This window comes from Carassius gibelio, chromosome B20 (assembly GCF_023724105.1).
Source record: "Carassius gibelio isolate Cgi1373 ecotype wild population from Czech Republic chromosome B20, carGib1.2-hapl.c, whole genome shotgun sequence".
NCBI lineage: Eukaryota > Metazoa > Chordata > Actinopteri > Cypriniformes > Cyprinidae > Carassius > Carassius gibelio.
In genome coordinates, this window is record NC_068415.1 from 6,142,524 (window position 1) to 6,170,287 (window position 27,764).

Genomic DNA, 27,764 nt, shown 5'->3' on the forward strand with positions numbered 1-27,764 from the left:
CTTCTATTTAGAGAAGGCTACTTTTGGATTATTTGGGCTCGTCGCCATACCTGTCTCTGGTTGACTGACTGGCTTGTGTTGTTCGTTGTGTGTCCTGTCCTGTCCGATGATAGGTCGTTCGCGAATGAGCGTTAGTGATGATGGATCGACTCGTTCGCGAATGAGCTTTTGATGAGTCGTTCGCGATTCGCGAATGAGCCGACTCTAAGAGCCGGCTTTTTTAGTTGAACTTCGGGAGCTGGCTCGCATATCTGAAGAGCCAACTCTATTTTTTCAAATTTAGCCTATAGAAATTAAATAATTATGTAATAAAAATTGAAATATTATAGTCAAAGTCATTTAAAGAGCCGTTTGTGAGCCAAAGAGCCGGCTCTTTTCAGTGAGCTGAGTCAAAAGAGCCGAATTCCCAACACTACTATGCGTGCTTTCGAAAACCCGCCCAACTCTACCTCTGATTGGCTTACAATGAAATTTAACTCTACCTCAGCCAATCGTCAGCATTTATGCGCTTGTCTCGTGCTCTGCCCACTAACCAAGGAAGAACAGTAAAAAAAAGTATTTGCCTCTCGCTCAGAGATCTAGTTGGTCTGATGAAAAAAAAAAAAAACAGCTTCATCATCAGTTATAGTAACGCGCCGCATTTTTTGGCAGTAACGGTAACGGCGTTATTAAGATGAGAAGAGTAATCAATTAGATTACTCGTTACTGGAAAAAGTAATGCCGTTAGTAACGCCGTTATTTATAACGCCGTTATTCCCATCACTGCTATTGGTCAGCTCCTCAAACAGTTCATGGCCAACAGTCCTCCAAGTTCACTTTTAGTTCAGTGTGGTGTTTAATGCGCCGCAGAGGTGTAACGCCTGAACTGCTGCTCACCTTCTCTGCAAAATCTGGTCGCCCGGAAAGCTCGCTGAGATGCATGAACTCCAAATGCAGCGTCCCGTATTCGGCGAGAATACTGCTTCCTCCTGACGCCCATGGCCAGTTTCTGCCGATCCCACTGCATGGGGAAGAGGAAAGAAGAGAGAGATGGAGTTCAATTCAGTAACTCAGCGATCATGAGATGTGTGTATATACATTTTGTGTTGCTCTGAGAACCTTCAATCAGTGAAAATTCAACCAACCCAAATTTTTAAACCAGCATCTCATGTAATTTGATGTATTTCAGAATGAAAAAATATTATTGATATTAATATTACCAACATACATAATATATATACAGTACATATTTACACACACACAGGTTCAAGAATGAATTACTCAAATTCAGTACTCAAACATCATTAATAACACATATTTCATGGTGCCAAGTTGATTTCATGGTCTTATTTTACTGAGTGGCCGTGTTTTCCTCCTGTAATTAGAGCCGCCTTTATTGACTTTCACTGGCACGGTTCCAACTAAAAGTTGACAACTTAACCCCGACCTGGTAATGGAAGCCACATCTCCTGACCAGCTGTTACTACCTCGACAGCAGATCCGCTCAGTGTCATAACACCTCTGTGTCTGCACCAGTAAACCAAGATAAATTACTGCTGAGCAGTGACACGTAATCACAGCTTTAACAGAACGACACTCTCCACTTTATTTTTAAAGGCTAATTCTATAAAAGAGCGTGTAAGATAGTTATGTCATTAAGATAATAAATTACACACAATAGCTCTGGCCAGAAGGAACCGAGTACTGCTGAAGTACTCTTGACGGTATAATTTGGAGGCGTTTTATGTGAATGTTTTTCTATGTGTGATGCAACTGGATGGCAAAGAAGTCCATGCACGTCTGTATAATTAATGAATAATTGTTTTGACTCCAATAGGATATTTTCTAGCCTCTGGTTGTGAATTCTTAATAACAAAAAGGCCTCATATTTCAGGCCACAGCAGGAAATGCGTGCAAACACCTCTGGAGTGTTGCTACCAATGTCATCATTTTTTACACGGCACTGATCTGCCTCTAGCACTACAGACCTCTGTGCATTGCACAGGCTGCAGGGCTCTACAGTGCAAGTATTTGAGTGTGGAAATTGCTGTGCGATTCAGTGACATCTGAGACCTGACCAAAACTTGCTAACGTACAATACTATCAGAATATAAACACCTTACATTCTAATTACACTGCGGATGGCTGCTTTTCAAAGTCAACAAAGTGCCCAAATGCAATGGTTTAGGGATAGCCACTATTTTCTGTCTACTCATTAGCTGTACGTAAATTACACCATATAATAATGTGACCATTCAATAATATAATTCTAAAAAGTATTACATGTATAACATGTCACAGACCAATCAATAAAACATGATTAATAGCTATTTACAAACCAGCGACCTGTTATGCAATATACAATGTTTTGTTAAAGATGTAAAAATGGTGTAGAAAAACATTTTACAAGTTTACAAGTGCTAACAGATAAAATTAAATACATTTTAAATAATTAAATAAATTGTTAAATAAATAGCGTCTTGAAGTAGAAAGACAGATTTTTTTTTTTTCATTGTACAATGTACTCCGATAGTCCAACAGGTTATTCTAAAGTTATCAATATATTTGTCTTCATCAAATGTTCCTCACTCAAATCTGAGGAAATTCATTCTCGAAAGTCTCTGTATGTTTTCTATCCTACATTAATCTTTTGTTTTGGAATTGTTGCTGTACTACTTACTTTTGTTTTCAGCATTTACATGCGCATGTGTTGCATTGCCACACATTATTATTACAGTCTCAAAAATCCGACGGAGCCCCTAAGGGCACGAGAACTCCCAAACAAATGTTAGTGTAGAGCCCTGAGTTGTGCCAAGCCAATTTGTTTTTCATTACACAGATGATTAAAGCATGTACCACAAATTTAGGAAAACGAAGGAAAAAGAGGTGCCAGGCAAACAACAAAAAGAACATAATGGCTCTTTCCTGAGATTCACACATACAGAATTTGTTGCTCTCGTGATATTTTATATGTATGGTGATAGACAATTCCTGTTTATAATATTCAACGTGCAAGAATATATTTAACACAATGCTTCCTTTACAGTTCTATGCTACAGTAAAATTACAAAAAAGCTGTGACGTATTACTGAATATAGTAGCGTTAAGTGCACTTTTAATTTGATTTCATGTTAATACTTAAGGCTCAAGTCATTCTTGTTCTTGTCTACTATTCAATGTGTCACTTTTTTAAAGAGAATTAAGGTTTAAGTAATGAGTCACTGAGTAATGGTTTGTGTGTTCTGTCAGATACGCCATATATTGCTGGACCTTTGACAAACTGTTTTCGCTCCTCTTAAGCAAATCACTTTGGATAAAAGCGCCTGCTAAACACAAATGTAAAAGTACATTTTGCATTAAAAGGTACATCAGGTGCAAAACTCACTTTTACATGGTGTTTGCATATAAATGTGTCTTAGCATTGTGTACCCAACCACCCTCTGATAAAAAATCCATCAATTCCTTTTTTTTTAAATCTCGCAAAAACGTACTTAGATTTTTAGAGTAATATGATTTCATACTGCTTCAGGCCCAATGTCTTGTAAGCAGTGCAGATGTTTTGTAGCTGGATGTAAAAGTGAACGTAAGAGTCTTTATTTTTTTCCAAAATCAGAGCCACTGAGGATGCAGTGCATTGGTTTTGTTTTTGATGGTAATGAGCCAACAAATACACTTAAATTCGTTTAAGTCTCTGCAAATCATTTAACTCCGGACTGCTTTCTGAACAAGGGATAATTCAGGGGAATTTTTGCTAAAAAGTTAAAACTCAAGGATGGATCAGTACCCAGACTTTGTCCTCCAGAAGAAGAAGAAGAAATGTGATGCTTAAATATTTTTTTTGATTTTTTTTGATTTTTTTAAAGATATTTGCAAATCGCCTTTCCTCTTCCATGGAAGAGAGGGGCGGGGTAATCAGAGCTTATTAGCATTTAAAGAGACATGCACCGAAACAGCTTTCTGTGAACAGAGCTGTTTTTGACAAGGTAAAAATGGTGTTGTTTTACACTACCACTAAGAAATTTTAACCAAAGTGTGCTACAGACATTTAATAGTGACACTAAAAAAATCATACCAACTAGTGGAAAATGGGCACCTGAAGTCCCCTTTAAAGCAAGAAAATGTCCCTGCATTTCATTGGTTTAGATATTCAAACTTTCAACAGAGGTTGACAGAAAAGTAGGTGATGGTTGGTGGAATAATAATTTAGCTATAGGTGAATAAGTATGTAAAAATGTAATATTAAGTAATATCTAAAAATATATACATTTTCTAAAATAACATTTATGGACACTCATTTGTTTCATTCTTAAATTAATAAAAACATTTTTTTAGCAAACTAGTTTAAATAAAGAGCTGAATCATAAACATCCTTTTTTTTAGGATACTGTACTCTAAAAATAATAATAATAATTTTGTAGTGTTAGGATGGCACAGTCCTAAAAGCTATTTCTTACTCCACTGTCTTTCTATGTAGACCTATGTCCCTCGCAGTAGGACACTTAATAATGAGCAGTAAGGGATACATAACAAATTATCTGCCAGAGCTCGGAGAAAATACCATTAGCCTGAATAATTAACTAGCGCTGGAGTGAAATACGAACTCCACCAAATGAACCAAAGCTCATGTATCCTCAGGCTGCTACAGAACTTAGCCTTTATGTTTGACATCGGACCAGAGTCTCACAATGACATTCTCTCCATCTCTCGTCCACAACCTAACATTTCATTCACTGTATGCAGACCAGAGGCCATGTACTGTATACATGCAATATATTACAGAGATCTATAAAGTTGTTGTACACCACAAAACTGATATTGATCCTACAGAATGAAATGATATGCGCTTGTGTGTTTAACCTTCATTAACGTCTGCAGACAATAAAAGCAGCAGAGTCATATCAGTAAAAGTTATTACTGCTCCAGAAATAAGCAACGGTCAAATGCCTCTGAAATTAGTCTAATCGCATCACACACATATTCCTAAAAGCCCAAGTCTTCTGAATTGATTACCCAAGCTAGAGTTTAAGCACCCGGGGCACGGTGGTGACTCTGCCGTTAGTCATAATGAAATGGAGATTAGCAAAAAAACCATTTATACCATTCTTTACTTCATGACATGTAAACCTCAATTAAACCGTAGAACAATTTTCCGTCATTTTGTTCGATTTTATTTAATCTAGGGCGAGAGGAGAGTCCTAAAAATGGAGCAAACGGAGCCGTGGCTCTCAGAGGAGGGAGAAGGAAGAGTAATGTCTCATTATTATCTGACCTCTCACCTTCACCTTCTGTTTATATTAATTTTTTTGCACAACCACAAACGTCCTCATCAATCACCATCAAAAGCATCCATCAGGCATAAATAAGTCTGTTATGTAACCCCCTACATATGTCCATAATAGATGAGCAACTGAAATAAATGTGAACAATTGTAAAATAGCATTTAGAGGACATCAATTATCTAGAGAGGAAAATTATGGCAGAAGATCACACAGCATGTGTCCTATTCAAAGCGCAGTTATGAAGCATACGTTCCCAACCAACACTGAACATCTCAGCGAGGTGCAGCCGTCATGCAGTTACTGTCTTGCCTTTTTATGAAACTAATACATTATATGAAAGGCGCCTTTACCCTCCTCCATAGAAAATTAGTGTTGATTCACACTCCATAACTTTCTCGAGTGTTTCTTATTCAAGCATGCATGCTTATGCCATTGGCGTGACTCACTGCGCCATGTATAAATACACATGTGATGTCACTGAGGGAACTAGATTTGTATTTTGTTGCTATGTGGTTGCTAGGTGTTCTTGGTGATTGATTACAAGTCTATATCAGAAGAACCCACCTGTATGCGTATCATCATGTGCTGGGTGTACATTGCAAGTGAGTACCACCCTACTAAGAACCTGTAATAGACGCTTTCCTTTAATCTCTTCACCATATCTCTCAAATAAACCTGTGGATTTTGAATAATAACGGAAAAATTGCTCTCAACAGGTGATTTGAAGTCCAACAGCTATTGCCTTGAAATTTGTGAATTCAAGTGCCTCATTGATGGCTGTGGCGGTGAGTCTTTAAACGGGATGAATTAAGAGATGAAGCTTCTCAGAGCTGTTTATTGTGCTGATTAAAAATAAGCATTAAAAACAAATAAAGTAAACTCACCATTGGCCTTAATAATCAACAAAGCTAGACCAGCTTTATATTGCAAATTGTCTTTGTAAAGAAAACACAAAGATATTCATAGCATTTATAAATAACTTCAAAAATAACATTTTAAAAGCTTAACATCATTTCCAATTCTTGGAGTCTAGGGGCAGAATTCATGAAGATCTTAAAGGGATAGTACACCCAAAATGAAAATTGGAAAAATGTCATTAATTATTCACCCTCATGCCATTCCAAACCTGTGAGACCTTTGTTAGTCTTCAGAAGACAAATTAAGATATTTTTGATAAAAATCGAGAATTTTCTGACCCTCCATAGACAGCAAGGGTACTACCATGATCAAGATCCAGAGAGGTACCAAAAACATTGAAAAATAGCCAATGCAACATCAGTGGTTCAATAGTAGTTTTATGAAGCTACAAAACTAATTTTTGTGTGCAAAAAAACTAAAATATGAATGAAGGTGTTTACAGGTTTTGAACGACATTAGGGTGAGTAATTAATGACAGAATTTTAATTTTTGGGTGAACTAACCATTTCAGAAAAAACTAATTAAATTCATGAGGACAATTAATTCAAAATTAATTGTATAAAAATTATTAAACTTTTTACCTTTATTGTTAAATTTATTACGATTTTTATATAATTTATTCAATAAAAAATGAAAATGTTTTGTCCAACTTTAATTAAAGTCATTATCAATGTCAAGATGCCAATAGTCGAGATCATTCATTCAAGCTTATTTTTATTTTATGTTTAAACCGCTACTCATAATATATTCTTGTGCGTTACTGCAAACTGAAGTCACACTGTTTTGAAAAACATGAGGGTGAATACACTGTTACATTTATGAACTTTCCGTTTCCTTATTTGGTCTTCCTCTTTTTGTTTTGTTAATAAATTATTCCCCACCTGTCTCCAGTTCCCTCATTAGCTCCTGTGTGTTTAAATACCCAGTCTGTTCAGTTCTTCCTCTTCCGTGATTGTATAATGCTGTTATTGTAACCTAACCTGATGTAGTATTGTGAAGTTAAGATGTTAATGAGTTGTATATTGTCTGTTATCTCCTTCGTTCAGTAAACTCCTCATTTGATCAAGATCCTCCTCAAACTCTTTATTCCTATGTTAGCATACACCCTTACTTGTAACTTACACACAGTAGAGAGAATACATATTTAAATAATAATAATAATAATAAAAAAAGAAAAAATATTTTAATGGGGGGGTTGGGGCAGTGAAAATGTTGGCATAGAATTTATCTAGAATAAGATGCTTAGAAGTTAAAGCATGGACTTCACTGACTTATTGAAAGACTTTGCTCTTCTCTTAAACATGTAGCAAGCAGGACTCTTCAGTTTATTGAAAGCGAAGGAGGTTAAACAGAATTAAAGTGATGTCAGACAGGTAGCATGGTAAATTTGATTTGGGAATCATTTATCTTTTCAAACTTTCATTAAAAAACAAAAACAGGATGGAGTGCAGTAAAGAGATGACCAAGAAACATATTTCACTGAGCAGAAGACATTGGAAAAACTCTTCAGGAACAGGGGTCAACAGTCACACATACACAAGACTAGATGGGGTGATGACAGACAGGGTGAAAGACGACGAGGTGCTGTACAGACAAACTTCTCTTCATACCACCGAGTGTGTCTGTATGAAGTCACTTAGAGATGGAGGGAAACAGTAAAAATAGAGAAAAAATCTTCAGGCTGCTTGACTTTAACCAAGGGGAACATGGGAAAAATGTAATGAAGGACTTATGTTTATGCATGAAGGGAAATTTTCCCTCTGGAATAGTTAACAAGGAGCAAATGTGGAATTTGTAGGAATTCAGGACTGCAGGAGGAAGCATAAAAGGGCAGGTACTGGATGATGGCTTGAGTGTTTGACACACTCCAGGAGTTTAAAGAGCTCCAGGTCTTTGGCAGGAAGTCTGAGGGAAGATCTAATGCAACATATGCCATCAAATTTACCAATTCTTGGAGTCTTGGTGGGGGATTCATGGAAACCTTCAGAAGAACAAAAAGTAATATTTAATATGACCAGTATAAAAAAAAAAGGATGGATGGAAACATGGATGTCTCTGCATTTTTTTTTGTAAATCAATGGAATCCAACACAAATAATATTGGACTATACAAATTATTTAAATATTTTCATTGTATGGATAAAACAGTTATTCAAATTATCTTCTTTTGTGTTATTGCAAATGGAAGTCTTTCTCTTCTTTATGTCTTCTTACTCTTTTAACAAAACAATGTTTTAAATTCCACTTTCAAATACCATGGAATGAATTGATTCATAAATGCATCTTTCACGAGTTAACTGCAAGTGTTTAAAAAACAATAATTAAGCATTAAACAATTGAAACAATCGTAACAATCCTTCAAAGTGGAAAATGGAACAAAAGGAAACGGCTGCATCAAGAACTAGAAGCAAATGATGACACATTTACTGCTGCTTTAATTTCAAACACGCCGGGAGTCGTATCGTCTCGCAGTTAATTGAACAAATGCTTTGCGCATTTCTAAGCAGCACTTAATGTTAAAATTGGGATTTTATGGCACAGTTAGAGACCACACATTATGACTGTTCACACTGTGTGAATGCTGTGCTCATGCAGCGAGACATGTGAAAGGAGAGTCATCCACAGAGACCCTCAGTCTTGCTCCAGCCAAATCTGGGTCAAGGTTGTCTGTAAAATTAGGGCTCTTCTGTCTTTGCCTTAAATTTTCTCCCTGAACACTGGGGACTCACAGCAGACAGAAGGCATAATAAAAAAAAGCCCACATACAAATTCAAATTTATTTTGGCTTAAGGCTGGTTTCTATTCCAAGTGGGTCAATACACTGACGTCTGTCCAAACATACAGGGTTTTTCATTTAGTTTTACGAGTTGTTTTCTAATAAGTGGGTTTCATAACTGCTGCATCATTTTACTGTCTTCGATGAGGTCTCTAGATCTGTTCAATTAAACAGATTCAGAAGAGAATATGAATTCATTGCACAGAAACTGAAGATGCCTGTGATTCATGCTCTCATCAGACACTGAATATGATTATGATCTCCTCTCCAGAGCTTTCAACGCACCAGAACACAAGTCGAAATCAAGGATGATGGCACCGCCGAGGACCCCTCAGAACAAACAACTGCTCGTCACTGAGTGTTTAAAAGCCCCAGCTTCCCGATGTTGCACCTCATGGCTGAGGTTTTACAATTATCTTGGATTGGTTATCATAAGTGACTATGCTAGAATGACAGTTTTAACCATTTCCATACTGGCTATTAAAAATAATATTAATAATAATAATAATAATAATAATAGTAGTAATAATAATAATAATAATAATAATAATAATAATAATATTATTATATATGTAAAAGTTATAAAATACATGTACATGTTAGGGATTCATAATTTTATAAAGAAAATTAATTTTTGGCTTTTGACTTCTTTTTTTATATTATTATTAATATAATTTTTAAAGGGATATTGCATTAAAAAAATCAAAATTGTTTAAAAATATATATATATAATTAAATGGTAACAATAAACTTAAAATTAATAATGAATAAATACAATTAAAAATATAATATAAATACAAAAATAAATGCAGTATGGAAACTAAATAAACATAAAATAGGCTAATATATCTAAATTATCTAAAATATACGTACAAGTTATAAATTAGTGTTAAAATGGATATAAATAATAAAAAATAAAATTATAGATATAATTATTTGTATATTTATTTGTGTGTGCATTATGTATATATATATACACACACACACACACACACACACACACACACACACACACACACACCATAAACCTTTCTCTATATACATACATACATGCATACATACATATATATATACACACACACACACACACACATTTAAACTTTATATTTATTATATTTAACAATATATTTATATTAAATATACTTCATATTTACCATGCGTACCTCAGCAATTAATTACTAAATGAAGGGAATAAATACATAGGGAAATGCATGTGAAATTGAGATTAGTTTTTCACATCCCCTTTCACTCTCCCTGATGAATTCCTGTGTATCTTCACCGCCTTGACATATACAGCCATTAAAAGACCATAAGAACCAGAGAATCCTTTTACAAAATAAAACATTGTCCTTTGAAATGCCTTCAACAGTGCACCTTTCATGAAGATGCATTAGGATATGCCTGCCCACTAGATGAATACACTTACATAACCACATTCAGCCTGAGAAGGGTCTGCGACACGAATTACAGGCGTACAGTGGCGGCACCACAGGTGCCTCGAGCCAAAGTGAACAATAGCGTGGAAGCAAACAGCATTAGAGATGTGGACAGAATTAACGATGTAGGTGACCCACATGGAGGGAGGAACGCGCCTTCGCTAGAGGTGATAGGAGCACTTGTGCTAAGTGCAGATATGGCGGAAAGCTATATTTACTGACAGGAAGTGAAGACCATTTGTCTTGTAGCTGTGTTATTAGCCACTCCTTGTTAAAAACTGCTCGGCCTCTCCATTTAAAACATTTGTCAGAGCACTTCACTCCAGTTCTACTGCAGCTTAAACAAGGAAACATACCCCAGACTCTCAAGCTAATATGAAAAGCTTTGATAAACACTGAAGTGCGTTTCTGCTCTCTGACATGTTCCACCCACTCATTTTGCATTGTCCTCGACTGCAAAAAGACAAGTGTTGTGTATTCTGTCAGTCAAGGGATAACTCGAGATCTCTGCACTGATTTCTGGCTTACCTACGATTGAACAAATTGTGGTGACCAGACATCACAGACCAGGATATCTGGGATCTCTGACTCTGTTAGAAGTGTGTGAAACAGGAGTGAGCTGTGTGTCCACATAATCTATGTAATTTTAGATTATTATAGTACAAACCATACTGTATGATATCGGATACGTATATTTCTAAGACTTCAAAAATATCAGCATGATCAAAACCTAATTTTTTGAGCAAGCTAATTTTTTTTCTCAATTTTATAATACCTCAAGGTCATAGTACATGTGTAGAATTTCTGGAAAAAGGTGTCCGGTGTTTAAAAAAAAAAAAAAATTATAAAGTAAATGTATAGTAATATGTCTAAATGAACATTTATTGGACTTTTTTTTAAAATCCTGTTAAATTTATCCAATATAATATATTAGTCCGTTGAGGGACATATATTTCTGAATTTGATGTCAGTAATCTGATATATTAATATTAACATTTCATTGACGTACAGTACAATGTATCAAAATTTCATTTTACTTTTTGAAATAAATACCAAAAACTGCAACAAACTGCATATTTTACTTACTTTGGGCCCCATTAAAAGGTGTTTTTTCCCCCTCATTAATCATTCTATATGAAACTTAACCCTGACATACCAAACATGATATTTGATGCATTAAATATTAGATTTTTTTTAAAGATTGTCTTAAGGTTCAATAAACTGTTCCATTTCAAAAAAATTGATTTTTCTGACTATTATTTCATGTCAGGCTTTACAGGATCAGTGTCCTGCAACTAACGTTATAAAACAGACAGCTCAAACTCAATTCTTACTGGATGAGTTATGTTTGAAGCCACTAGAAAAACCAAAATACATACAACCATGATAAACCTCTATTGAATATGAGACACACATATATTAATGTGGCAGCTCTACTGTGATGCAGTATAAACATAGAAAAATCTTTACTCATTGACACTGACGGCCACATGGTGTATACACAGTCAAATCACTCAAAACTAGTGTTTATCTAACTACATAAATATCTGCCTTGAAATGTACTTATGATTAACACCTCATGTGCACTGCAAAAAATCTGTGTTTGATTATGAAGAAACAAACATGAATACATAACCATACTGTATACACATTTTTTAGATGATATGAATATGTGAATCTGCTTTACAAGTAATAATGTTGTAAACATTGTTCAGTTTCTTGCACAGACTGATTGTTTAGCTTCATAAGACCTCTTGATCTTCAATAATAATACAATAATATCTTCAGGAGCCACAGCTACATGTAAAGTGAACTTTTAGCTTAAACTGCCTGCCTTGTGAAATACATGCAAAAGTGTGTCAAAATGCTGTGCTTGGCGATTACTCATGTAAACAATTGTCAGTTATAGATTAAATAATCGTAAACAGTTGAATGATTGAAAATACGTTTGTAACAGTATATTGGATCCATGCGGCTCTTAAAGTGACAGTGGGTAATATTCGTTATGCCGTAACAAACAAAACAGACAAAGAAAATCTTTTTAAATGTAAAGTTTAATTCTTACAGTGAAGACCATGTTGTTTTATTTTACATTTGATTATTCAATTTCTGTAGTATGCTGTTAGCTGAATACTTTAGACTTCTTTACACACAAAAAAGCACTTTTTGATTCCATTTGTACCTATTTCTACCTTTGTTTTTTGTTTTTTATTGTATTACTGACAGTTTAATAATTTTCAATATTTTTTGAGGACTTCTTTCATGATATGCCCTACACCAAACCCAACCCTAAACCTACCCAATAGTGCTAACAAATGCAAAACTGATATAAAAATCAATTTGCTGATGCAAATGTGCCATTTTAACTTCCTTATATATATATATAGATTTGAACTGATTTGTCAAACCGCCTCTCAAGTACATCTCCGTACTCCATGAGCTACCGAACAAACCTACTGTCTATGAAAACCCATAGATATGAAGCTGGATATGTGCAATGCTAACATTAAAAAACCTCAAGTATTCAAATCTCTCAGCATGTTAAAATTGTTTTGAAGTCATAATATTCTTCAAGTAGTTGAATTGAAAATTACTTTTTATTAATCGGAAAATATGCAAATCTGTGTGAAAAGGAATAAAAAGAAAAAGTTTTACTGCCTCTAGAGTTCATTTCTTTTGGAAACTGCAGTGATATGTACTTATTGGTACGTATTTCATATCTCGCGAAGAAGTGCCCCAGGTATGCTTTTTCCATGAAACCAAGAAGAATAATCGTGATAATGTTGACCTAAATAATCATGATTATGATTTTTGCCATAATCAAGCATCCCTAGCAAAAGCTATTAATTTTGTCCAGCCTATATATGCTTTTATTATATGCTCTTAGGTGACAAATAGCGGCTGACTTGCATTTTATGGATCACCAAGGACTACGGTTTCAGCTAAACTGTTATACTGAAAGAAATTCACCTACATCTTGGATGGCCTGGGGGTGAGTAAGTTAACATTTTTGGGTGAACTGTCCCTTTAACTGATATTTCTGAGACCAAGGTAGATGAAATATGGCAAAGCAGTCAAAGAATCGAGCTGCAGAAAATGGCTTCTGCAACAAAATAATCCGAACCCAACTGTTTGTTCATTATCTTATCTCGGAAAGCCAGGTGCAAAGGTGACAGAGAGCCACTGCTGGGTTTGAGGATTCAGATACACCGCTTGCGAGTCAATAAGACATGCAGTGGAAAGATCTGACCTGCTTGGCTCAAGAAAGCCTCAGGAGTTCATGCGGAAATGTGTTTGTTTGTGCGTCACTGACCTCTTTAGGTTGAGAAGAGCCCAAGGGATGCCAGTCGGGGTCTTAAAAGCCGGCAACAGCTTCTCTCCTAGTTCAACAGCTTTTCTCCTGAACACCTGAAGTAAAAGAAAGACAGACAAACATACAGAGGTTAGTCTAACCTCATCCGTACACAGCAGAGGCAGAGCCGTGTGACCTCTGGCCGCCCCTGCATTCCCATAAACTCACCATATTTATTTTATAAGTCATATTTGCATGATACACAGAGTCGACTGGGAAAGAGAGGCACTGATATTCTGCTGAGGGCAGGATCCGGGGACGGCTGATAACAGCAGATAAGAAGAGGGCATGCAGCCCGCTGTAAACCTGCTGCCTGCCTGTCATCTTCTGTCTGCTACCTGGCCCTTCATTCCACTCCTCTGACATTTCAAACCATCAGGGAGCCGCTATGAATCCCTCAACCAGCAAATATGCTGCATATCTGCTGGCTGCTGAGATGATATCACACTGAGCCCAAGCGGACTAATCTGGCTTTAGCTCTTTTATACAGAAACAGAATTTTAGTTTAAGTGTTACGTAAAGGGGCTATGTTCAACACTTGTGTTTAACTATTAAAATAAAAGTAAATAAATTTTTATAACTACCACTCAAAAGTTTGGGGCAATACGATTGTTTATGAAAGAAGTTAATACTTTTATTTAGAATGGATGCATTAAACTGATCAAAAGTAACATGACATTCACAATGTTACAAAGAAATTCTGTTTCACACATGCTGCATTTTTAAACTGTTATAATGCATTTAAATCAGGAAATATTGTATAACATGATATATAATCAAAATTAAATAAGACTGAAATAAAATACTTCAATGAAAATAATTGTTCAGATTTTAAGTGGCTATAGTGAATTTTTTGGGCTGTCACAATTAACTAGCTCTAACAACATATCTCTTAAAAAAAATAAAGTTTAAGTTCAGTATAAAAAAAAGTCTTAATCATAAAACCATCATAAAACCTTTGATGAAACAAAAAAGAAAACATATTTAAAATGCCACAAATCTCTCATATTAAATAAAAATTGTCATCAATACACATGCTTATGTCAAACAACAACACAACAGTTTAGCATATTAAGATGCACTTGTAACGTTGGCCTAGGATTCCTGCCTCAAAAAGGTTAGTCCTGCATCTTTTTCGACTCTCTTTCTGTGACTACACCTTCAAGTGTTTAATATTCAAATGGACAGCTTTCTACATTATGTCCCGATTAAACAAATATTGAAGATATACAGTATTTGTTGTGCAAGGTTTCAGCTTTTCTTCTTCTTTGAAGGGTTACTTTGGCGGAGGAGGTGTGCAGATCTGTGTCAGAGGGCCAGATTTACTCATCCCTCTTGTAATTCATCCTGTGAGTCAGAAAGCCCACAAAGCAAAGGTCCCCAGAGCATGGGCCAGATCGCTGCGTGAGAGCCTTTTTAAACACCAGAGAAGCAGACGGCACTGGCAGAAATCAAACCGCAATGCAATGACTTGTCAAAATTTACTGAGGAATAAAACCAGTAAAACATCATGCAACTGTAATTAAATCATGGGAAATCAGAGACATGATGCATCCAGCGAAGAGTAAGTATCATCTTAACACACTACCGATCATAATTCCCGCTGTACGACTCTAAATGAGGATGTCTTTTCCTCCAAGTCCGTCATTCTGTATGCATATCAAGGATGAGGTCAACACATTGAAACTCATCGCTCTGTAGAGTTTTCCCCAGCGCCTCGACGGCCTAGATGAAGTTTGTGTGCTCGCCCTTGCTCTTCAAACACAAGGTGAGCCGTTATCTCGTCCATGTGAATTCACTTAGCAGGTTGTCTGGTTGGATGCCGCCAGCATTCGCCACGTTCAGCGCTGCATGTAGGCAGGCTAAAAAGAACATCTGAGCCTGTGGACTGTCATTCCAGATTACGATGCCATCAGCATGAGCACAATCGGGGATTATGGGAGAGCCGATCACTCAAAGCGTGCCATCACTTTGATCAATGCCTGTAATAAAACCCCTGCGCCTCAGAGTAAACAAAACGAAACAGAGCAGCCCTGCTAGACATTTTCAAATAAAGTCATGACAATGTTCAATAGATCAAAAACAGTCAGGCTTTAATATAAATGAGGACTGATGACCACAGCATGTTGCAGATGTTTATGTGGTTGACTTACATTTTTCAGTGGCGTCTGATTAGGTTAATTAGACTACATACAAAATTAAGCATTAAATTAAGTGCTTGCCCATGCAAAGCTCTATACTGTGATGCTTTAGCAATAACGAGTAATAATAAAAAATTAAAAATAAATAACATACATAGCATACATTTGTGCAGTTATGTGGGACCCTGGAGCATGGGTATATTTGTAGCAATAGCCAAAAATACAATGTATGGGTCAAAATGATTGATTTTTCTTTTATGCCAAAAACCATTAGGATATATAAGTAAATATCATGTTCCATGAGGATATTTAGTAAATTTCCTACCATAAATATCAAAACGTAATTTTTGATTAGTAACATGCATTGCTTAGAACTTAATTTGGACAACTTTAAAGGTGATTTTTTTTTTTTTTTTTTTGCACCCTCAGATTCCAGATTTTCAAATAGTTGTATCACAACCAGATATTGTCATATCCTAATAAACCATACATCAATGGAAAGCTTATTTACTCAGCTTTTAGATTACGTATGATCAATTCTCAATTCTGAGAAATTTACACTTATGGGTGGTTTTGTGGTCCATGGACACATTTATTATCATACTTTGCATCTAACAAGAAATAAAAAAAAAATCTGTTAAATATTTATCTGTTTAGCTGAATAAAAAAATAAATATTAATGATAAGCGGAATAATAGTAGCCTTGGCTTCTCTTTTTACATGCATTTGACAATAATAATAATAATGGATGCAACAAGGCATATTTTTCACAAATTACAAAATTAAGCATAATTAAGTTACACTCGCCCAGGTAAAACTGTTTAGCAATAACTATACATTATTATTAATAAAATACTACTAATAATAATAATAATAAATAAATAATCACAGTATTATTTATATTTTGTGCTATAAGACACACACACACACACACACATATATATATACACACATACATACATACATACATACATACATACATACATACATACATACATACATACAAACATATATATATATATATATATTTTGTAATACATTTTTTATTAAGTGTGAAAAGTAATGCTGGAGAGAGAAGTAAAAGCTGGTCAAGCAGACTCTATAACTTGAAGGTTGCTCAAGTGTCCTGTTTCACTTCAAGGTGTAAGTGCAAGTGTGTATGAACATGTGCAAGACTACAAGTGACTGCTGGTCGAGTGCTAGACGTCCACTAAATGAGATAAATTGTCTTGTCAGTGGATGGTGACTTGAGAAACTCATGGGCTTTTACCTAGATTACTGTTAGGACTACAGGTAATGGAGCCATAGCTGCAGAGAGCCACCTGACCCTTTCAAAGCCCTCCAAAACCTGCTACGCTCAGCCAGAGATAAGTAAGATCCAGGCATGGAGACGAGCGGACAGAATGGTTCAAGAAAAAGCTATGAAAGCAAAGCCCTAAAGCTCGAGACAGCTTTGACAAAGGTTGACATTTACTCCACCATGAGGACCAAAGCTCATGCAGAGGGAGCACAGAAAGTGCACAGAGACATGAAAATTCACCTAAACTATAAGCAAAGGTGCTGCATATAAATGAAGGTTTGTTGAAGAATGCAAATTCATTCTATCATTAATTTTTAGCTCTGCACAAACAAAGTGGACAGCAGTGTTGCTTTGAGACAAATGTACCGTTCCAGTGACCTTTATTATTACAAAATGAAATTGATGCTTCGATATTTCATTAAACCGAGTGAATTTTCACAGATACTTCTGGAACACCGATTTAGGTCTAAAAGATTAATTGCTGTGTGGGAGAATCTATTATCAGATCAGTCCAAACAAAACCAGGCAGACAAAACAAGGTCAACATTACCAAATGAAAATCCCAGAAGCCGTTAGCCCAGATGAACTCCTTTTACCAAATTAAAGGTGCTTTTAATGCATTATTAAACACTCTGTGAATTATTATTAACCATCCAAACAGGTAACAGTGGTCTTTACCAAAGCAACTATTACTGTTATTATTACTCATATTAGGCTACGTTTACACTGCAGGGCTAAATGCTCAATTCCGATTTTTTTTGAAAAAATTAGATTTTTTTTGCAAGGCCGTTCACATTTCCAATTAAATGTGACCTTTTGTGATCTCCTGTGTGAACGTGAAATGACCCAGAAGTGACCTGCATGCGCAGAAGAGTACTCAACGGTCAACAACGTCACTCGTTGTTCGCTTGAAATGTTTTCGTAAACCGCCCGGTTCCGATAAGAGCCCTCGAGTTTGGCCTGAATAGAGCTGTCACCCCAAATATTATTTAAATCTGTGACCTCGCTTCCCTTCCATTGACTAGTCTCAACAGCATCGTCCGCCATGGTTGTTGTTTATCTTCTCGTTCCCGCCTACTTCAACGCAGAATTATGACGTTTGTAGCGTATCAATGACGTACGGTTGGATACATGTGGCCTGGCCGTTCAGATGGAGGTTGCATTTCAAAAGATTGGATACGTATCGGATTCAGGACCACATACCCAAGTGGCCTGGGTCACATTTAAAAAGATTGGATCTGTGTCGTTCAAACTGTCATGAAAAGATCAGATATAGGTCGCATAGGGGCAAAAAAAAAATCGGAATTGGGTTGTTTCAGCCTGCAGTGTGAACGTAGCCTTAGTTCTACCTATTTGAACTAATGGCCAACATTAAAATGTTACATTTTGACTTTTTTTGGGGTTTTATATGGGAATGATACCTGCACCTGTGTATACACAGACACACACAAACACACAAACAGACAGACACACACACACACACACACACACACACACGCACATAAGCACACACTTATATTAGAAGAATAAAACTAAGGCAAAAAATTCAATAGGTGAACAAAGACTAAAGACTTCCTCTCTTCTGCAAACATGTACTGCATGGCATGAAATATTGATTTTCACCAAGGCCTGAAGTGAAAAACTACACTTGATATCTTTCTGGTCTTAGAGCATGTAGAGAGACACAATAGTCACCTGTTAATAAATAAAACCTCTTAATTGAAACAAGAATAAGAATCCAAGCAGATGCAAAAGAGGTGTTGAACACTGCACTGTGCTAAATAGCTGTCACCTCTGATGCAGCAGAAAGCATCATTTGACATCATTTAGGGTCTGGTACAACAGATCATGCAGGAGAAACTTCTGAACGCAGCACCTGAAAAGCAATTTCTCTGAACATTTCAGCATATTTATCTTAAGTCAGCAGAGCGGGACAGCTCTAGCCCGCGAGGCTCAGCCTTTAGCTCCAACTGCGTAGATGTAAGAGCTAGACAGATGAACTATGACCAGAGAAAAAGAGCGTTTAGAGACAAAATGAAGGACACTATTATCCACACAGGAACTTGTGGCACTGTCATTATCAGAACATTAGTGACCATCAGCTTGAACAGCTTGAACCCAGAGCAAGCAAAAGATGTGGTGTCATTTAAGAGAGAAATCAAGGCTTCTACTTATGATCTTACAAGTTCAAGTTTACTCGAGTCATACAGCTAATGAGAGACAGATGAGGCAGGTATGTCCATATATATATATATATATATATAGCTGACGGATCCATATGCTTTTGAATCACTCTTGTGGATGATGACATAGACTGATCATTCTGCACAGTGGCGCTTCAAGTCGAACGCACCTAATGGTGGAGGGAGGAGGGACGTCAGGGTGAGTAATTAAAAATGCTCCAACTACTTTAAAAGCCAACATTTGGGCACATTTCGGCTTTTATGAACAACTTTTATGACAACCTTACTGTCAACCACAAGTCAATTCAACAGCATTTGTAATTGTTCCAAATTAGAAATGCTTGGTAATTTCAAAAAATGTAAAGAAAACCTTGTGGAGAACTGTTTAATCAAACAGTGTACCCTGAGAGCGGCCTTTATGAGGATGATGGAAAGGAACTCATCTCTCTTCACACAAGATCTTTTGTATCTTTAGGGAAAATACTGTAAAAATGATGTATTCAAGATATATACAGAGAGAAGAGAACTGTGCTAAATGAATAATGAAACCTGTGATATTTCCCCAAGGTTGGATTGGGAAACCTGAGTGCGAGAGAGCGATCTCTCGTATGAACGTCAGTAAATTACACCCAGAGCTCCAGTCAACGGCTGCTCTGTGCCGGCTTCCCTTTGGCCGCAATACAAGATCTGCTGTAATAACATACATTTGACATAATTTGAGTTTCTGTTGATTAAACCAATCTGTCTTTGAATTAAACCAATTTTTTCGTTTCAATGAACTATTCCAATGAACTAATGTTAAGGAAAGGTAAGGTAAGTTAAGTTAAAGTTTATTGCTGTGTAGAGGACTAAAGGCACACTGTAATAACTTTTTGGTTTTTAAAGTTGTAAACAAAGATTGTTGGAATACATTTACAGGGCTCCAAACTGCGACTAAAACGGTCGCATTTGCGACCATAAATAGCGACTAGGCCTATGTATTTACATGTTATCTCTTAAAAAATTGCATGTAATGCCTTTTTTCCTGATTGTTTTGCATTCACATCGTTTGTTATGTTCGCACATTGAGTGAATGCGCATTTAAGTTTTAGTGGGAAAAGGAGTTTTAAACAGTCCTCATCTGCCGCGCAGCAGCACTGACACACACCTGATAAACGCGCGAGAGAGAGAAATGATGGAGACTTGGAGAGAAAGTGCCGAAAAACAGCGTCTATTTCGTTCATAATTTGAACAAACTACAACAAGTAAAGCTTTCATCTGTGTGGATATTGGCAATATCGTTAGCAGTTCTAGTTTCTAATCATAAGGCTTCTTCTTAACAAGATCTTAGTCCATGCTGTATTCTGTTAATGCATGAACTTAATTATATGAAGTGCACTTGCCATCCAGTAATCGCTTTGTGCTTTGTTACTTTTTAATTTACAAAGTATCAGCTTTAAAATTATTCAAAATTCACAACAAAATTCAAACAATAAATACAGTTTTGGTGCTCTTTAAAGGGCCGTTCAGATATCGCGACTAAAAACGCGTGGAAAACGCCAGGCGTGCCGCTTTCTTCTTTTCAAAGCACACAGTGCAGAAGCGCTCCTGAGGCGTCTGCTTTGGTTAAGCATGACCTGCTCTCTCCGTGAAGACGCGTAAATTTCAGCAAATGATAAATGGATTTGCAGCACTAAAAATCGCTTGCAGCAGCTCTGTTACTACATTTATTTAAAAATGGCTATCCATATACAGCTATGATCAGCTTTCAACTTTGGTACTGGAAAGGATGAAGCTGATTGGTTGGTTCTTGTCACATGACCTGTGGTGCGCGCTTGCGGGATTCTGAAAAGTTGAGATGTTTTTAACTAGATGCGATCGCGAGTAGTGCCTCAGTTCACGTGAACCTATCATACCTTGCTCTTTACTACTAGAGTACATAATGAACATGAATTAACATCAAAAGGTAGGCTATTTTATAAGAGATTATACAGTACAACACTTTCAAACTGTGGAAAATGCGTAAAGCTTGTTAACATTGCTACGTAATATTAACCTCAGTAACCTTTTGGTGTCCATCATCAGTCAAAAATAACTATAAAGAGGAGCATTTTGCTATATTTATGAGCTATTGAATTTTTATATTTTTACTTAACCTGTTGTCTATATGATTCAACTCCTCCTATAAAATTTTACTTTACTAATTAAGAAAAACAGACTGAAAGTGTGAAAGAAATGCACTCCTAAAGGAGCTTAACAGGTTCTTCACAGAACAAAAATGGTTCCTCAAAGAACCATTCAGTCAAAGGCTCTTTGAAGAACAATCTCTTTCTGACCTTTTCATAATCTGTTATTGTCTTCAAATGTTAAAGGTTCTTTATGAAACCATTTAGACAGGAAAAAAAGGTTCTTCTATGGTATCATGAAGCACCTTTATTTTTAAGAAAGTATGACAACATTTACAGGATGCATTGAGGAGGACCCCAAACTGTACTCAGGGGCCAAGTGATGCTTATGGTCCATGATATTGGTACAGATTCTGTGTAATAAACAACACATGACTGTATATTTCAAGTTGGAAAAGACATTTAGCTCCCACTTTAAGTGAACCTTCATTCCCAGGTCATCTACAAGATGGATTAAATGCTGATAAAGTCAACAAAAGATGAGACATAAACACATCAGTATGATTAAAAAGTTAAAATGTAAAATAAATAATTTAAATAAAACAAAGTAAAATAAAGTTTTTTTCTTATAGGAGCCAATGGCTCCTAAGTCGATTTTTTTTGTTTGGAGCCCTGCATTTAACTCGAAAAAACTATTGTACTTTTTCTACTTCAAAATTTAATTTAATGTGTTTCTTGACATTTCTTTGTAATTGTTGGTGAAAACTGTTTCTACACCATTTTCATGCAAAATTGTCAACTTACCAGCTTAAGTAGTTGAAACATTTATGTAAAAGTTCGACATTTTTAAAGTTTGATTTATCGAACTTAAAAATGTGATCTGATTATCTGTGTGGAAAGAAATGTAATTATTTTTTTTTTCCAACATGACTGCAGTTGTGTTACACAGTATTAACACAGTCAGTGTAAAAGCAGTTTCTTTAATTTAGCATGATGTAAAACAGGCCCAATACTCACCTTTTCCAACTTATTCACTCCGATAAAGAACACAACAGACATCCGCCGACATAATTGTGCTTCTGCTGGCTGCTGCGTTTCTTAATTTATGAATACATTTTGTGTAAATGCCAGAGTCTGTCTGCCATGCGTGTACAGCGGTGTGACAGACAGCTGAGGAATAATTGATTCCTCTAAGGCTGAGCAGGCATCTTTTTAATAGGACAGATATACGGTAACATGGGGCCATTGTGCTTCTAATACAACAGGGATGAATAGGCGGCCAGGCAGACTGAAGCAGAATTTATCAGCAGCAGATCCTGTTGCAGCTCTTTTCAATAAGACACTGAGGCCTCTGTGTTCAGACACACTGAATCGGCCTTGACATTGTGACACATCATATCAAAAGAAGAGGGGGGAAATTCAGCTTGTAAAAAAAAAAAGAAATAAAAAATACAAGCTTAACCATACCAGTAAGTTAAAATGTGCCAGAAAACACACTTCTGTGTTGGCTGGCACCAACATTTAGTTGTCAAGGGCATGTCTGGAAATGATAAACAGTGTAGTCAAACCGCAGCCATTCAGATGAAAATGAGGGGCTGGTTGAAAAGATGAGATGGATGGCATGAGATGACAGGGACGAGAGATAGATGGAGAACAGGCTTTCAGCATTGTGATGAAATAGGCCACAGGGACGCACCTGTGCTCACTGATAAAGCAGAACTAGTGAGAACGTGGAGCCACACTGACCCTGAACGTCATTTCTCACCATATCAAAGGAAGAACAGGAAGCGCAGGTGTGATCTTACAGACCACTGCCGAACTACAGAACTTTGACGCAGAGTCCATACGAAAACAATATCCCAAGAATAAGTTACAGTTTAAAATATATTAAAATAGAATAAAAAAAAAAGATATATATTTTATTTCACATTGCATTTATATTTTACAGTTTAACTGTATTTTTAATCAAATAAATGTATCCTTTGTATGAATAAGATATCTTTTGAATGGTAGCTTACCATAAACACACCTGTATCAAGTATTGCCTGTTTAAGACAAAGCACACAATCACAACAAGAGCAAAAGATACCATCAAGTACTTCATTTGCTGACCTTCACCCAAAGGCTTTCACAAAAGGCACACTTGGATCACTCTCACAAGACGATAAAGTGGCCCGAAAGAACCAAGATCAGATAGGAGGAGACACTCGGTGACGAGAAGAAAGGAAGGACTTCTTTACACACAACTGTCAAAACACTCTGTGAAAAGACATCAACGATAACATTTTCCTTTTCCTCCCTCTATTTCTTCTGTCTGGACAAGATAAGTGTGTAAGAAGGTATGACTGAGACAGATAACTGAAGTTCTAGAGTCTGTTGGACTGGCTCAAGAGTCATTTGTTTTTGAATCATACAACAACGGTCATGCTGTTTGTGTGTATCTTGCATGCAGCTATTGAACACAAAACTACCGAAAGATGAGTGGGCATTGTTTGGTTTCACACTACAGAGACCATTAAACTCCAGTTAAAGCAAAAAAATGGACTGGTTTGGCCGTGTTTCACAAGCATCTGTTGTGACTTCACAAGCTCGTATTTACATCAGGATTTCTATTCTGTAAGTTATCATACTCGTATTTCACATATATACCACTGTAATTTACGCAAACCATATATATGCGCCTGAGCAAAACAACTCTGGACTATCAATAATATTATGAACCTACACAGATAAAGAAAACAACCACACAAACAAGAAAAAAAACTCCCAAATTGAAACGCTCTCAGATTTCTTGACATAACTACATTGTATTCAGAATGAAGTCGGGAGCCATGCTAAATCTGATGATGCAAGTTGGTGACCTTTTTGGAGAGGCAGACAACGGACAGAAGAGACTGCCATTGCATTGGTCTCTAAATGAGAGCGGCGAAATAAAACCCGCTGTCAAGCAGCAAGTCTCGCAAGCGTGTTTCAGCGGAGACTTTAACCTTTAAAGCACCCACATCAGCCAAAGGAAAAGAGAGAACTGGAGCAGAGTGATTCTATCAAACATATCAGCCGATGAAATATCATGCTGACTGCCTTTGTGTTGGCATGCCCTAGTGGATACACTTCAGGACAAGTTCAGCCACTTCCTGAAAAAAAAAAAATACAAATAATAATAATAATACATCAAGATTTTATTGTAAGGTGTAAAGCTGCAAATAATTTTTGAGGTATTTAGCAGAGTTTAGTGCACTGAAACATACATGCTTTTTAGTCACTCTCAAATACATAAATATATGAACTTGACAAACAATACAGCAAGTCATTTCACTGCAAAATAACAGCGTGAAACTTTTCCACAGGATTTTCCCCATGGTCCAGTACAATCGCACGTAGCAACTTATTCTGGTTAAGAAAAGTAGACCATCTCAATCTCTCCCAACTGACATATAAAAACTAGGGCTGCACGATAAATCGCATGCGATATTTAATGCGCATCTCATCAGTAAAGCCGGTTCTGTAAATCTCAATCACCTGCGCGCTTTCACATGGAGCTGCATTAACTACACAGAGTCGTTGTTCACTGACAAACTGCGCAAAACTTGTGCGAAATATGATCGCAGCTTGTCATTGAACAACAGCTCTGTGTAGTTAATGTTGCTCCATGTGAAAGCGCGCAGGTGATGGAGATTTACCGCTGATTACAGAACCGGCTTTACTGACGAGATGCGCATTAAATATCGCAAGCGATTTATCGTGCAGCCCTAATAAAAACCAACCAGAGGTTGTTTTGTTTTTATGAGCTGTTTAATAAAAGGTAAACATGGCACGAGGTATTAAAAGGGAAATGTTCAACAAAAGTTTGATGTGACTAAAAATTATTTTGAAAGATATTAATACTTGTATTCAGCAAGGATGCATTAAATTGATCAGTATTGACGGTAAATACATTTCTAATGTTTAAAAAAAATTTAATTATTTATTTATTGAAAATAAATGTTCTTTTAAATGTTCTACACAAGAAACAATAAATAAATAAACAAACACTGAAGACTGAAGTAAAGGCTGCTGAAAATTCTTCTGTCATCACAGGAATAAATAATATTTTAAAATCTTTTAAAATGGGTCAATTAAATAAAGTGTAATACAATATTTAAATCTTAAACTCAAGCTATTGAAACTTCAGAAATCATTCCAATATGTTAATTTGGTGCTAAAATTTCTCATCATTATTGTTGTCAAAAACAGCTGATGCTTAATATTGTGTAGAAATAAAAATAGAAAAATCCAAAGAATAGCATTTATTTAAATCAGAAATCTGTTGTACCATTATTATTGTGTCTTTAGAGTCACTTTTAAATCAATTTATTGCATCCTTTATCCTGAATAAAAATATCAATTCCTTGCTTTATAAAAAAATAAAGTACCATGCTTTTACGCTGCTGCTGAACTGTGTAAACAAAGCCCGAACCAAGAAATCTGAGCTGTGATTCGAGTGTCATCTGGAGTGTCATCTATCTGCTCAGGTGACATGCGCCTAAAACTACAACTGTCACGCTCTCAGTCTCTGTTTTCCTGGGTGTTCCCTAGTGAGCTCACTTCTCCTTAGGCACTTCACCATAGGCACCTTAATTCCTCTAGTCTGGTTGTGTCTTCACAGTAATTGCACTCCAATTAGAATCGCACAGGTGCTGACAATCCTCTGTCATTAGTCTCCCTATGTATAGCTGTCTTTCTCTGTCATCTGTATGGAGTCCTACCCTATGTGTGAGTTGTGCTTGTCTCGCGAGTCTTCTCGTTACCTTCTTGTTCCTCCGCGTTCTTATCCGTTTCATCCGGTTCCCTTTTTGTTTGGTTTGTCTCTCAAGACAGTTTTATTTTGTATTTAACCTCTTTGTGCAATAAACCTTACCCGCAATTGGATCTTACCCTCTCCTTGTGTTTTTCCCAAACCCAACCGTCACAGAAGGACTCCATCATGCCTAGATCCAGCGGTGTGAGATTTCGAATCGGTTCCCCAGCCACCATGGAGGAACGGAGGGGGAGATTCCGGAACTTAACCACCCTTCATCAAAAGGGAAGTGAGGTGGGTGGCCTGGCGCAATTGTTTTGGACTTTGGCAGTCGGGTTAGGTTACAATGATGCAGCACTAAAAGATTTGTTTAATAATTGCCTGGATGATCCTTTACCTCAATGGGAGATGAAGGGGTTAGAGATCCTGGACTTTTGGGGGTTTACCAATTACCTGCACCATCGTGCTCAGTGGGATGCAACAACCACACCAGAGTTTCCAGACAAGACTGCCACCTGCCCAGTGCCACAGCACAAGATGGCCGCCAGCCCAGCGCCACAGCACAAGATGGCCGCCAGCCCAGCGCCACAGCTTAAGATGGACGACTCAACGCCTGAGTCTCCAGACAAGGTGCCGCCGACTCGCCATCGTGGAGGACGGAGGAGGAGGAGACAGGCGTCGACCGTCCCTCAAGGCCTGGAGAAAGTCCCAGAGGCCGATGCTGTTCCCGAGGCGGTGCCCGATGCTGTTCCCGAGGAGGTGCCAGAGGCAGTTCCCGAGGCGGTGCCCGACGCAGTTCCCGAGGCGGTGCCCGACGCAGTTCCCGAGGCGGAGCCCGACGCAGTTCCCGAGGCGGAGCCCGACGCAGTTCCCGAGGCGGAGCCCGACGCAGTTCCCGAGGCGGAGCCCGACGCAGTTCCCGAGGCGGAGCCCGACGCAGTTCCCGAGGCGGTGCCCGACGCTGTTCCCGAGGCGGAGCCCGATGCAGTTCCCGAGGCAGAGCCCGATCACGATGCAGTTCCCGAGGCCGAGGCGGTGCCGGCTGTTGTTCCCGAGGCGGTGCCCGACGCAGTTCCCGAGGCGGTGCCCGATGCAGTTCCCGAGGCGGTGCCCGACGCTGTTCCCGAGGCAGAGCCCGATCACGATGCAGTTCCCGAGGCCGAGGCGGTGCCGGCTGTTGTTCCCGAGGCCGAGCTCGATGCTGTTCCCGAGGCGGTGCCCGATGCTGTTCCCGAGGCCGAGGCGGTGCCCGATGCTGTTCCCGAGGCGGTGCCCGATGCGGTTCCCGAGGCGGTGCCCGAGGCGGTGCCCGACGCAGTTCCCGAGGCGGTGCCCGACGCAGTTCCCGAGGCGGTGCCCGACGCAGTTCTCGAGGCGGTGCCCGACGCAGTTCCCGAGGCAGGGCTAGTCATAAATGGCCTTCCAGAGTCAGGGCTAGTCACAGATGACTCTCCAGAGACAAGGCTAGTCACCGGTGATCTTCGAGGACTGAGTCAAGTCACCGGTGATCTTCGTCCTC

General features: G+C 37.6%; 1 protein-coding gene across 1 annotated transcript in view; it reads right to left on the reverse strand.

Annotated features, from left to right (window-relative positions):
* The window catches only part of LOC127983482 (mannosyl-oligosaccharide 1,2-alpha-mannosidase IA), a 108,144-nt gene that overhangs the window by 23,887 nt on the left and 56,493 nt on the right, over positions 1 to 27,764 (reverse strand). Inside the window, exons 5-6 of the mRNA XM_052585687.1 lie at positions 13,701 to 13,795; positions 877 to 1,000 (exon numbers count right to left, since the gene is read on the reverse strand). Of these exons, the coding sequence (XP_052441647.1) occupies positions 877 to 1,000; positions 13,701 to 13,795 (219 nt within the window). The remainder of the gene's footprint in view (positions 1 to 876; positions 1,001 to 13,700; positions 13,796 to 27,764) is intronic.